At 53.2% G+C, this 13,827-nt stretch overlaps 1 protein-coding gene across 1 annotated transcript in view; it reads right to left on the bottom strand.

The window, feature by feature from the left end:
* Positions 1-13,827, bottom strand: part of TBC1D22A (TBC1 domain family member 22A) — a 299,657-nt gene that overhangs the window by 216,717 nt on the left and 69,113 nt on the right. Inside the window, exon 5 of the mRNA XM_028491478.1 lies at positions 10,684-10,754. Coding sequence (XP_028347279.1) covers positions 10,684-10,754 — 71 coding nt within the window. The remainder of the gene's footprint in view (positions 1-10,683; positions 10,755-13,827) is intronic.

Raw genomic sequence — 13,827 nt, 5'->3', positions numbered from 1 at the left:
GGCAGCTTCCCACTAGCTATCTAATTTACATTTGGTAATGCATATATGTCCCTGCCACTCTCTCCCTTCATCACAGCTTACCCTTCCCCCTCCCCATGAACAGACGATCTTTTTTTATATTCTTTTCCATGATGGTTTATCCCAGGAGAATGGCTCTAGATCCCGGTACTCTACAGTAGGACCTTGTTGTTTATCCATTCTATATGTAATAGTTTGCATCTACCGACCCCAAACTCCCAGTCCTTCCCTCCCCACCCGCCTCCCCCTTGGCAACCACAAGTCTGATCTCTATGTCTGTGAGTTTGTTCCAGTTTTGTAGATAAATTCATTTGTGCCATATTTTAGATTTCAACAGATGAATGGACAAAGAAGATGTGGTACACATATGCAATGGAATACTACTCGGCCATAAAAAAGAACGAAATAATGCCATTTGCAGCAACGTGGATGGACCTAGAGATGATCATACTAAGTGCAGTAAGTCAGACAGGGAAAGACAAATACCGTAGGATAGCCTGCTGTCTTTTGAGATTCCTTCAGGAACCAACAGTGACCTCCTCTTTCTCCCCAGGTGGAATTTCCAGGGTATGGCTATTTACCAGTTTGTTAAGCCATTCACTCTTTGCTGATCATCTGAGTTGTTTCTAGTTTGGGGTTATTTTAAATAACGCTTGTTATAAATATTCTCGCACAAGATTTTTATGAATATACAGTTTGATTTCTCCTGGGTAAATACCTAGGAGCAGAGTTACTAGGTCATGATGTAGGTGTATGTTTAGTTTTCTAAGAAACTGCCAGACCCTTTCCCAGAAGGATGACACCATTTTCCATCCTAACTAACAATGCCCGAGAATCTCAGACGTTCCACACCCTCCCTGACACTCAGTATTGTCAACCTCGAATATCGGCCACTCTGTCGAGGGCTTTTCAATTCATTTCCCGAATGATTCATGACGTTGAGTGGCTTTTCACAAAGCCTCTGCCACTGCTTCTCTCCTCTGGTGAAACGTCTGTTCACATCTTTTGCCCAGTTTTTTATCAGTTGCTTGTCTTCTTAGTGAGTTTTATGAGTGCTGTATACATTCGAGACGCGAGTCTTTTTGTCAAATATATGCACTGTGATTCTATTCTCCTAGCCTGTGGCTTGCCTTTTTATGTCTCCAACAACCGAAGCTTCACATTTTCACGAAGTCCGATGGACAAAGTTTTTCTTTCATATTCAGCGGTCCTTGCGTCCCGTGTAAGAAGGGTTTTCTCCTTGCTTTCTTCCTAACGTTCTAAAGCCTATCCCTCGAGTGTCCCTCCAACGTCACTCCCTCCGGAGGCTGGACCTGACCCTCGAGGAGGCTGCTCACGCAGCGCCCCGGCAGCACCTGGCACGAGGCTCCGCAGAGCCAGCCCCTCACCGTGCCAGCCACATGGCAGGCACCCAAGTTTCCACCGAGTGCATTCATGTATGAGTGAAAAATGAACAAATACATCCGCCGCGGTGCTTTCTGCGTTTTAAAGCGCTTTCACGTCCAAAGTCAACGTCACTGTGCTTTTACTGCTAAACATCTATGCATCCTTCGTTCAAACAGAGCCCTGAAGAGCCTCTGGGAATTGTGTCTTCCTAGTCTCAACCCATGTGCCACCTGAAGGTGGGTAATCCCCTTCCTTCAGGACAGGTCTTGATGGGCTAATAAGCTAAACAGCTGCACCATCCCACCAGCCAGTGACCGGCAGGCTCAGGGGGAAAGCGGGGACCCGATGCAGGCACAAAAGCCAGGCCCGGGGCCTTCTTTGCTGCTGCTTGTGAATCAAAGAGAATGTGCACAGTCTGGAGCTGCGGCAGCCACTCTGTGACCACGAGGGAGAACCACGAGCTGCAGGTCCACCACGAAGAGCTGACTCAAGAAGAGCTGCGCTCAGTCGCCTTGAGGATGAAATCCACCAAAGTCCAGCCGCATCTTCTCAGCTGTGCGAGCACACGCATCCCCTTTATTTCTCTAAGGCATCTCCGTTAGCATTTGTTCTCCATTACAGATTACACACTCACGCACACTTGTTTTATCACATTTGGATCACACCATTTAAACTTTTTAATAAACATGCACCGAAATATAACGTGTGTGTGCACGTGCGCTCCCAAAAAGTGTGTGCGAATTATCATAGACTGAACCTGTCTCGGGGCCCTTTGGGAGCCTTCCAACCACTGACCCTTACCTCCTGATCTGGTGTCAGAGGTACCTCCCTGACTCCTGACACCTGGATAAATTCTGCCTATTTCTGAACTTTATATACATAGAACCTTTTTTTTTTTTTTTTTGCCTCATTGCTTAAACTCAGCATTATGTTTGAAAAATTCATTCATTTTGTAACACGAAAACAGTAGTGAATTTTCACTGTTGTGGGACTTCCCTGGTGGTCCACCGGTAAAGAATCCGCCTTCCAATGCAGGGGACGCGCGTTCGATCCCTGGTCAGGGAACTGAGATCCCGTATGTCACGGGGCAACTAAGCCCACGCGCCACAACCACTGAGCCTGCACGCCTCAACTGGAGAGAGAAAACCCGCAGGCCACAACTACAGAGAAGCCGGCACACCGCAACGAGGATCCCACGTGCCGCAACTGACACAGCCAAAAATTAAAAAACAATAAAATAAAAAAATTTTTCACTGTTGCATAATATCTCCATGTACAAGGTCCGTTCTGTTAACAGACATTTGGGTTGTTACCAAGTTTTTGTGATAAACACTCTTGTACCCGCCTCTCATAATGCACGATACGCATTTTGTTAAGTACATACCCGGGAGCAGAACCTACCAGGTGGGCGTACCTTTGACAGATTTTGCTGAAGACTCTTCCAAAGTGGTTGCCCTCCCATTCGAAGTGCGTGGCAACGCCCGCTGCCCTACGTCCTTACCAACGCTCGGTATCAGACATCTTTTCATTCTGGCCATCCTGATGGGTTCACGGAGGTAGCTATCAGAATGTAGTTTTCACCTGCATCTCCAGTGGACTGAAGGACGCCGTGTACGTCACCTGAGTGCAGCCCCTTTCCCTTCCCTGTCAGGTGGTCCCCTCTCTCCTCCTGATTCATAAGCACCTGGCATACGTAGTCTGACGTGAGTCCTGTTGTGAGCACCTCCTCCTCCTCCCCGTGGTCTGCCTTCTCTCCCTACTAACGATGTCTTTTGATGAAGAGAAGTCCCTAACTTTAACGAAGCCCAATCTACTTTTAATGGCTAGTCCTTTTTCAGGAAATTTCCTCTCCAACGTTCCGTGCTTAGGTATCTCAACTTAAAATCATGACCGTATTACCGCTGTCGCGTCGTACTGTTCCACTACAGGGGTCGGCAAACGCCAGCCCACTGCCCGTTTCTATAAACAGAACCTCGGCGGCACAGAGCCACGCCCGTTTGCTCACGTGTGTGGCTGCACACAACCGAGGTAGAGCTGAGTGGTTGGAAAGAGACCATGTGACCCGCTGAAACACATGCTGAAACGCTTGCTCTGCAGCCCTTTACGGGAAAAGCTTGCCAACCCCTGCTCTAAAACCACTGATCCCCAAGGCTGCATAGCCTTGCACCATATATATTTCTTTATACGGATTTCTAGTTAACCTTTCCTCGATTTCTGAACGTTCTGACGACTTTCAATTGTCCAGTATTCTAAAATACGTGGTCGTGAGCAGTAAAATTTCTACAAGTGCATCCTTAGCTCCAAGGGATACGGGCTATATTTAAGGCTCTTGAGGCCTCTTTTTCCAAGTGACGCTGCCAGGAGGTGTAGCAATTTACATCCCAGCAGCCTTGGCACGAGGTGTCACCTGCCCTCCACCTTCCCCAACAGCGAGGAGAACACCTGCCCTCACACGGCTTCCATTGATTACCGTCGGCCGGAAAGGGGCCCATTCCCAGAGCAGCCGGTCCATCTGACAACACATGAGAGTCAGATCGTGGGCGGCCCTACGACCGAGGAAAGGAGTGGCCGCGGTGCCCACCTGCCTCTATTTGCTGGTCAAGTGAGGCATCTGTGTTCCAAAGAGCAGACCGCTTCGCGGAATTACACCAGCGACAAAAACAAAGAGGAGCCCCCCCAGTGTGGACGGAAGTGCCGGGCCCGCCTCCAGAGCCTCCACGTGCCAGTTGGCAAACCTGAGCGGCTCAGGGCGCGGCCTCTCCAGCCAGCACCACCTGGAACACGCCGGCCGGGGGGGGGGCCTCAACACAGAGCCCCCTTCCTGCTGGGCTCCCAGCCCTGCCCCCCCCGAGGGAAGCCACAGCTTCAGAGACTCCGTCTGGGACCGGGGGCATTGACCACGCCCAGGCTGGCCTCACTGCCACGTCAAGTCTCTGTCACCTCCTGGAGAGTAACGGTTACCAGGGTTCACTTCTTTTTCTTTGTCCTAAAACTGCCACAGTCACGGGTGAGGAAACGGAGGCACAGCTGCTCACCAGGCTACACACAGACCTGCCTCTAACCCTCGGCGGCACACACGGGCCGATGCCAACCCTGTTCCCAGGTGAGGAAAGGGGCCCCAGAGGCACGCAGACCTGGTGGGGGACTGAAGGCAAAGCCGGCCCACCCGAGGCCCCACCTCCTCGGGGCCACCTGGCTTCGTTCACAGAAGCGGGGCCCGAGTCCGCCGCCACCACGTTGTCACACGCACGCGCGTTCCCTGACAGCACCGGGATGCGGGGATGCTGCGGCGGCCGGCTGCCGGCGGACCAGGCCCTGCTGCTCTCCCCACCCGACAGGCCACCCCCGCACGACTGCCAGCGCTGCTGTGGAAAAGAGGGACCAGAGCACCCAGCACCACGCCCCAGAGAGCCTGCCCCCTTCTCATCCTGCTCCCGCCAGGCCTCCCGCCCGCGCCCCCGGCCCTTCCCAGCCCTCAGCCGGGGGGCGCTCGCCCCTCCCTCTCCCTGCACCCCCCCACCCCGGCTCGGGGCCCCTCGGAGCTCGCTGCTCCCTCTGGCCGGGGCCCTGCTCCTCTGCACCAGGGTCGGCAGACCCCCACCCACGGGCCACACCCAGCCGCAGGATGCTTCTGTCGGTAAAACGGCAGGGGAACTCGGCCGCGCGCCTTCGCTTACCAGAGAACCTTCAGCTCCGAGGACAGGCTGCGGCGCCTAGAACAGGACCTGCCGGGCCTGATGGAGCCGCCCGCCCTCCCCCTCCTCCTCTGCAGGGCCAGCTCCCAGGCCCTCGGTCTGGGCTCCAGGCTCGGGCGCCGCCGTGGCCCTCCCACAGGAGCGGCCCCTCCTCTCGGCATCGGGGCCGAGGGCGCTTCCAGTTCCTGCTGCTCAGCCTGCTCGTGGTCCGAGCACGGCTCCAGGCAGCGGGGCTGCGCGGTCTGCACCGCGCCCCGAAGGCCCACGCGCTGCTGGAGTTGGTACCTTCCTCTCCAAAGGACCCGTGAACCTGGACGCGCTGCCCCAGACCCTGCGAGGCCACGTCCCTCCCCTCCCCCAAGTGCCTGCTCACAGGTCGCCGCCCCGGCCGCCGACCTCGCCCTCAGGATCCCCCCTACTTTGCTCGCGTTTTGTTCTGTAGCACTCAGCTCCCTGGAAGATACTGTGAAGTTTACTTGTTGCGTTTACGGCTTGTGTCATCCCACTAGAACGCCAGCTCCATCCCGGCAGGAACCGTCACCCCTTTTGTTCACAGACAGCCCCCAAGGGCTCAGATACTTGGTGGATGATCAAATGATGTCAACAGATGTGCAAGGACACCGTCACGCCCCAAGGAGCGCCCCTGCCCTGGGGGCTGGGGAGGACATGTCTGAGCTAATTGATGAGAAGTAGGGCTGCACTGGCCCAGTATTGCTCTGGGTTGGGTTTGGCGATGGAGGAGAGGATGGAGGTGGAGAGGGACAGACACAGACGCCCTGGGAAAGGTGACAGAGCCGCATGGAGCACACAGGGCAGCATGTCCCGGCTGGTCCTGGGCAAGCCCGAAACAGCCTGGCACAGGAGGGGCATGGACATGTGTGCCAGGCCAGGGCAGTGGGGCCACCCCGGTGTCAGCCGGGGTCAGCGCGGACAGCCTTCTGCAGATCACCTGCAGTGCCACCAAAGGATTCTTAGTGAACGTGAACGAGTACCCAGAAATTCTCGCCGCCCCCAAACGTTAACTAACGTACCAAAACAGAACTCCTAAAAGGCAAGGGTATCAAAACGGGGACACGGGCGATAAAAAGCCCCACACATACTCCTGGCGCTCCCGTTCCTAAAGGAAAACACACACATGCAAGTTGAGGCCCCTAGATAATTAAGCAAGACTGGAAATTATGCAAATGAAATATATTCAAGTATGCACTGAATTTTAAATGACAGAACTACAGAAAACTTAATTGCTGTATTAGCATGCTACAAAAACACTAATCGTAAATGTAAAACAATGCATGCATATACTTATATCAAAACTGTCCCGGTGACACAAACATCAAATCACTCCCTCCCGCTGGGTTCACGTGCAAACTCACTTCAATATATTGAAAGAAGGAAAGATGATACCAGAGTTTCACTGATCACTTCTAACCATTCTACTGACTAGCATAAATGTCAAGTGTTTACTTTGTTTTTGTTCAATGTTTCTGAAATAGTTATTAAATCATATTTTAAAAATATGATTTTCTACAGCACTAACTTTTTAAATTTTTTTTAATTTTTATTTTATATTGGAGTATAGTTGATTAACAACGTTGTGTTAGTTACAGGTGTACAGCAAAGTGATTCAGTTATACATATACATGTATCCATTCTTTTCCAAGTGCTCTTCCCATTTAGGTTATTACAGAATATTGAGCAGAGTTCCCTGTGCTATACAGTAGGTCCTGTTTGGTTATCTGTTTTAAATAAATCAGTGTCTATAGGATTAATTTTTTTAAAGTTACTGCACAGCTTGCATGGAATTTCAATGTTAACCAGCGTCAGTGGTGGTTTAATGGAAAGTTCTAGAGCACGTCTTAGCTCTCCGTAAGTGACCAGAGCCAAGTTTCCCATCATTCTTCATTAATGCCGCATTTCCTACTCATCAGTTAAGAACAGTGCTCGTCCACGAGCCACCAGGATGGTGTAAACGACAAATCTTGAACGTGTCGGGAAAGTCATTCGTTAGCCAGGTCTTGGACTAGACTCATATTCAAGCTCAGCTGTGGTTGGTGGTCTTTCTAAACTGGACAGAGCGTAAATTCTTCCCGATCCTGGGTTCAGGTCTTGATCCTGGACACCGAGGAGGCTGAGACACCCACCTCCGCCCCGGCGGCTGAGCCCCGGACCGCACGATCCGGCTGAGTCAGGCCCAGCCGCTCCCCCGCCCAGCACCTCCGCCCAGGTGCGCTGCCCTCAGCGCCCTGTCTGCCAGCGGGCTCGGGGGTGCCCTCCCCTGTCCCATGTGGGGCCGGAGTGTCCTGGAGCAGCGGTCACCAACCCCGGGCCCGCCTGAGAACCCCTGAGGAACCCAGAGAGAAGTATTTCCCAAGCTGCCCAGGGCACACGGATGTGGACCCAGAATGGAAAGCCACACAGGTCAAGAGGTGACCTGAAACCGCCACGACCCCGCTGCCCAGCCTGGGGTGGGCGCTCAGCGGACCCCGTGTCACAGCGAGCCGGAGTCGGTACCAACCCTGACCCCTCAGTCCACCCAAGGCTCGGATCTGTTTCATGGGCCCAAACATCAGGATCTGCAAGAGCTTCCCAGGAGAGAGGAGCGTCAGGCTGGGTGAGACCCTCGGAGACAGAGACCGACCGAGAGGCAGCCCTGACTGCGGAGACCCCTCCTCCACACGCCCCCCCAACCCCGGCGGCCCAGGAGCCCACAGGGTTCTCTCCCCACCATCCCCGTGACGCCCTTGGGCCTGGCACGTGCACAGGGCCCAGCCAGGGCAGACCCACGAGCAACACCTGCTGGACCGGGCTGCATGAGGGGCAGGGCTCGCTGTGCACCTGAGCTTCCTGCCACCGGACACGCGCTGAGGCTGACCGCGCCGGGGGCACCCGTGGGACGAGCAGAGGCCTCAGAAGCAAGCCCCTGGGTCCGGTTTACAGGACAGGAGGTGACCGCGCCCACGGTCCGACCTCCTTTCGCCTGTCCACACCCGGGTCTGCCCAACACCCCTCAACCCGCTGGGTTCCCTGCCCCTGGGTGCCCAGAGCCCCCTCCCTGCCCCCGGGGCTGCACCACGTGCAGCTCAGGAGCCCTGCAGGCTGGGGTGTCACCCCTGCTTGCCCGCACAGGCCTGCACTGTCAGTGAGCACAGCTCGAAAGCGCCCACCCTGGCTTTCTCCCCAACTGCCCGAGCCCCACCCACAGCTGCAGCCCCAGACCCCCTCTTCCCCCTCCCGTTCTCCCTGCCCCAGGTCTAACCCCCTTCCAAGGGGCACAGACCACCGCTTTCAGAGGAATCTCTCGCACGTGCACGGTCTGGCACACAGCAAGCACTCGATAAATGCTTGCAAAACAAGTGAAAAAGCAAAGGAAGAGAGCGGGAGATAGCAGCGCACTGGGGACGCGGGCTCCTGGGAAGATGGGCTCCTTTCCGTGCAGTGAGATCCAGCTCTGTCCTGGAGGCAGCAGAGGAAGGCAGGGACTCCACCCTGTTCCGCAGGCCCCGCGAGGGACAGGACGCGGTCGTTTTCCCTTCCCTGCTACCTCCTGGCATCACACACAGTGCCTGAGACACGGAAAACGCTCGATAAGTATTGATCAAGTGAATGGATAAGCCAACCAACAGCCCCTGTAAGAGGCTCCTGGCTTCAGCAGAAACGCAGCCCCCCAGCCCCCCACTTCAAGCCTTCGGCGTGGGTCCCCTGAGAGCCGGCCTCCCCTGGTGCCAGCTCCCCGTGGCTCCCCATCCCCTCCCTCGTCCAGGGCTCAGCCTGCTGCTTCCCGGGGAGCTGGCTCGCCTCGGCCTTGACTCCTGCAGGTCCTGCCTCCGCTGCGTGCCCCAGGCCACGTGACCTCCTCATCTCCCTCTCCGGAGGAGCCCTGACACCCCCTTCGAGATGCCACAGAAGCATCCCACCTTCTCCAAGAAGCCCTGCCTGGCACTGCATGAGTCTGCACTGCCCTGGAACGGCCCCCTTTTTCTTGGTGGGCCTTTGGAAGGACAGGCTCTGCTCATTGACCCCAACGCTCTTTTTTTTTTTTTTTAACTCAGCCATCAACGCAAGCCTAAGAGAGCCAGAACTGCCCCACTCATCTCTGTCCTTTCTCCCCCGCCTCTCACCCACCGCCACCACCTGCAGACCCTGGGAGTGAAGGCCTCCCCCCAGTACGTGTGCCCTCGGCACTTACACTGCTGCCCTCCTCTCGCCCGCAGTGCCCACCTGCTTCCCATACATCCCACAGTCTGTGGTCCCCAGAGCAAACCCTGTTGCACCCCTGACCAAACCCAAGCACCCCAACCCACTGTGGTGGGCTAGTGTCTAATTCCCCTCTGCCTCCGGGCAAAGGGCCCCTGTCATCAGTGGTGGTTAAGGGAATAAATGAGCCTGAGCAGGCTGGACTTTCTGTCACCCGCATCCCCAGCGCTCCTGGTTACAGACTCTCCCCACCTCCCCCAATCCCCTCAGATCAGCCAAGTGGAGCCTGCGCTATCTCCTCTTCTGCCGCTCTGTCCACTGAGTCCCAGCGGGCCCTTCTTCCAGGTCAATCACTGGGCAGCACGTGAGGGGACCTAAACCATGACCCGCAGAGGCTGAGAACGAAAGGAAAGAGGACGGGACAACGTAATTCACGGAGGACTTTCCACCAGGTGCAGCACACCCTTAACAAAGACAAAACCGCAACAGAGGCTCTTAAAGGTATTTTCATCCAAACCTCCCGTAACCTACCTTAGAGGACATTTGGAAAACTGGATACAAACACTTAAAATAAAAAACACCAAACAACAAAAACATAAGCAATTGCAGTAGGTCTAATTTTAATTGCAAGAGAATATTTAATCAATAAATATTCACCATTCAGAGGTGCATCTGCAATTAGGATTACGAGGTACTAAGCTGCAAATTTATCAAGACTCATTAGCAAGAAAGAATCTTTTAAATACTGAACGTCAGACCCAATTTAGAGTAAACTCTTAGGGGTCCTTATTAACTTAGCTCCAAAACTCATAAAAAAAGGAAAGGGGAAGAAAGCTGTGAATAAACTATTCTGAAATTTTCAGCAGGCCCAAGCTCACTTCTGACATTGACTCAGGTGAAGTACCGGCACCCGAACTTCTCCAGAAGCCTCCACGACGGGCAGCTCAGCCCTAGGAGTGAACAAGCCACAACTGCAGCCTCCATCCCACAAACACAAACTGTTTCTAATGTCGCGGTTTCTAACATTTAAAGAAAAATCCTCAGTCAAACGTATTTCCCTGTTTGGATCCTCAGAGTTGAAATAATTTTCTATGCTGGAACTTTTCTATACCACAGGTTTGGAACTACCACAAAGATTTAAAAACTAATAAAATCAGAGAAAAAGAATACAGCCGTCATAAATTATGACATATCCTCATTTTCTGCCAGCCTTGTCAAACCGAGCTTGAAATTAAGCAAAGGATGGGAAATGCCATCGTAGCCCCGGCAAAGGCCCAGATCGCCGCGGCACAGACAGGGCACGTGACGGGGCCGGGAGCCTGGCCAGGCCAGGGGAGCCTGTCCTCGCGGGAGGAGACGCACACGGGCGGGCAGGCCCGGGGGGACTCACCGAGAGCAGCTTCCACGTGATGGCGCGGACGGGCTTCGGGATCCCGGACCAGCTCAACTTCCGCAATTCTTCTGTTGACAACAAAGAGACAGGGAAAAACAGAGTTACAAACAGCAAGCAAGCCTTCCACTGTGTGGTAACACCCTCCACCAGTTACCAGGGGGCAAAGAGCCCCGTAAATGAGACCAGACTGAACCCAAATGATAAAAATTCCAGATACTGATTGTTCCCAACAGACGAGAGAAGTTTCCACTCTATCCAAGCAAAGCTAAACGTGACCTGTTTACATTTCAATCTTAGCGCACGTTTGCTAAACGCACCCCAGTGTCCCTGGAGCCACCGAGACAGGTGAGGTCCAGAGGACTCGGCTTCCTTCCACCCCTCCTTCCTTCCCACCCTCTTCCTTCTTTCTTTCTCTCTCTCTCACTCCCTCCCCCTCCCAACTTCACATCTTTCTTTCACCCCATATCACTCTCACCACTTACTGTTTAAGAAGACCTACAGGAGGTGTTTTTCCCAGGACTGGTTTTGAAAGACATTCCTTCATGGAGATACGCTTGTGTCTACACAGCACTGATAAGGATGTAGCCATATTACACACACCAAGGACAATCAAGTTTAAAGAGTACAAGTCGGGCTTCCCTGGTGGCGCAGTGGTTGAGAGACCGCCTGCCGATGCAGGGGACGCGGGTTCGTGCCCCGGTCTGGGAGGATCCCACATGCCGCGGAGCGGCTGGGCCCGTGAGCCGTGGCCGCTGCGCCTGCGCGTCCGGAGCCTGTGCTCCGCGACGGGAGAGGCCGCAGCAGTGAGAGGCCCATGTACCGCAAAAAAGAAAAAAAAAAAAAAAAAAAGAGTACAAGTCACTGCTGCCGTAACGAACACCTACGGTGGGGGGCGGGGGGAGGGGCTGTCACAGAGGGGCGGGGCTGGCAGGGGCAGAGGAGCCTGGACGAAGGGCAGGATGGGGCAGAGCCTGGGCCAGGGGCGTGGGGCAAGGATAAGGGCCCCTGAATTTTGTCTGACCTTCTGGGTCTCCTCCAGTGTCTCCATCACATGCTCTGAACGGCTAGAGGACACATTTCCATTTGTAGATAGATAACAGTCAATGCCACAGAAACTGAAGTAATTATTTCTTTCCTTTAAGTTAGGAATCCACCATTGGGTCCTCCACCCAACAGCTCAGAGCTAATGATTAATACTAGGAATAAAAGAAATGATTAAAGAGAAGACTTTGGTAATATAATCAACAAAATACAAAGTCCTGGCATCTAATCTTTTTCCAATTGCTAAAGTCTAAGTAAAGTAAGTACAGAATAATTGGGCAACAGTACCAGCAATAACTTGCATTGTACGGCAATCTCAGAAAACATCAAATCTGCCCCAGTTCCCTAAGGATATTATGAAAAGCAGGAACCTAATATCCGAACACCAGTAATGCAGTGTTTACCAATCATGTTCCCAGGGCCTCTCTGACTGCATGAGCCTGGCTTTCTGATGATCGTTTATGAAGAAAGCCGAGAGAAATCTCAGTCGTTAATGTTCTCTCTCTTCGTGAAAGAAACTCATAAAAATGGTACCTTAAATAGACAGTATGAGACACAGTTCTGACTTTGTGTGAGCTCTGGTGTTTAAAAGAAGCTTTCATATATATTATCTGATCCTCCAGACAGCTTGAGTTCATCAGGGCTGCAATCCTACAAGGTGAATGAGGAACAGTCTCAGAGAGGTTAGGTGACTTGGCCACGGCGGCACAGGAACCAAGTGACCTTCATGTCCCGGAATCCTTCCCCACGACTAACTTCCATTACTAAGAAGGCTTCTTGGAACACAGACAAGATCGAAATCTTAGATCAAAACACAAATGGATATCCAAAGAAGAGCAGACACCAGTAGGATTCACTCCAGGAATGAAAGGATGGTTCCGCATCAGGAGATCTTATATTATAACTTTATCACGGTGTTGCAATGAGTGGATGGGAGAAGTAACAGCACTGCTCTGACAGATGTCAGGTGTGGACTTTCCCCCGGGGCCCATTCGCCCCTTTCACCTTTCCAAGAGAATCCTGGTTATGCAAAGTGAACCACCCCCAGCAGCCCAGGGGAGGCTGCACCCACCTGCCTCACCCTAAACTTAGACCGGGTTGGCTGGTATGGAGCTAAGCCACGCCCTCACCGGTGACTGATTCGGCAATGGGCCTGGGACCCTATTTGAACCACTGAGAAGAGAGGCCAAATTAGCTGGGGGCTTCTGAGAAAGCTCCTGGCTCTTGGGAAATGTGTCGGAGGTAACCCTCTCTCGCCTCCTCTGAATGTTGCTCGGGTCAGATGTCAGGCTGGGGGCTGCGAGAGCCACCTAGAATCCAACCAGCCTGAGGACGAAGCCAGCAGAGAGGCCGGCAGCCCCAGGAGGCAGGCAGGAACCAGGGTTCTGACTTCAGCAAGACGGGCAGATGCAAGGGACAAAAATCAATAGCTTGTCACTACCGACAAAAAGATAAATAGATAACTTGGCAGGCATAACCCTAACAAGAAATGCACAACACCATATGAAGAAAACCACAGGGGTTTTACTTAAAGACATAAAGAAATAGAGGAAAACACCGAGCTCAGCGACTGACATTAACAAGTATTTAAGGAACACATCCACGGGGCCAGGCACGAGGCCAGCGGTAGGGGAATTACTCAAGTGACCACCACACGGCCCCCAGGCGCAGGGAACTCACCCCCCACTCTAAGGTCACGGCAAATGTAAAATCACGACCGGATTAAGTGCTTAAAAGACGAGGTGAAGAGCACAGTGAAGTCCTCAGTGGGAAGGTGTACCCAGTTAGGGAGGTCTCCTTGAGGACATGAGAACTGAAATAAGACCTAGCGATGCGGAGAGATCAACTGAGAGAAGAGGGGGCCGGAAGGGGAATATTCTGGGCCCAGGGAACAGCTTATGCAAAGCCTTGACCACAGTGGAAAAAGGATCAGAGGGGCCAGTGGCCCCAAAGAGCCCACTTAAGGGGCTACTTAGGAAGCCCAAGGCAGAGGTGATGGTGGCTACGATGGTGACAGTGAGAGAAGGGCAATGACCAAAGAGAAATTTAGGAGATAAAAATAAGAAGACACAGAAGACTGGATCTAAGACTCAAAATTAC

This window comes from Physeter macrocephalus, chromosome 6 (genome assembly GCF_002837175.3).
Source record: "Physeter macrocephalus isolate SW-GA chromosome 6, ASM283717v5, whole genome shotgun sequence".
NCBI classification, from domain to species: Eukaryota; Metazoa; Chordata; class Mammalia; order Artiodactyla; family Physeteridae; genus Physeter; species Physeter macrocephalus.
Note: the sequence above shows the minus strand (reverse complement) of the source record. Positions and strands in the feature narration are given on the sequence as shown.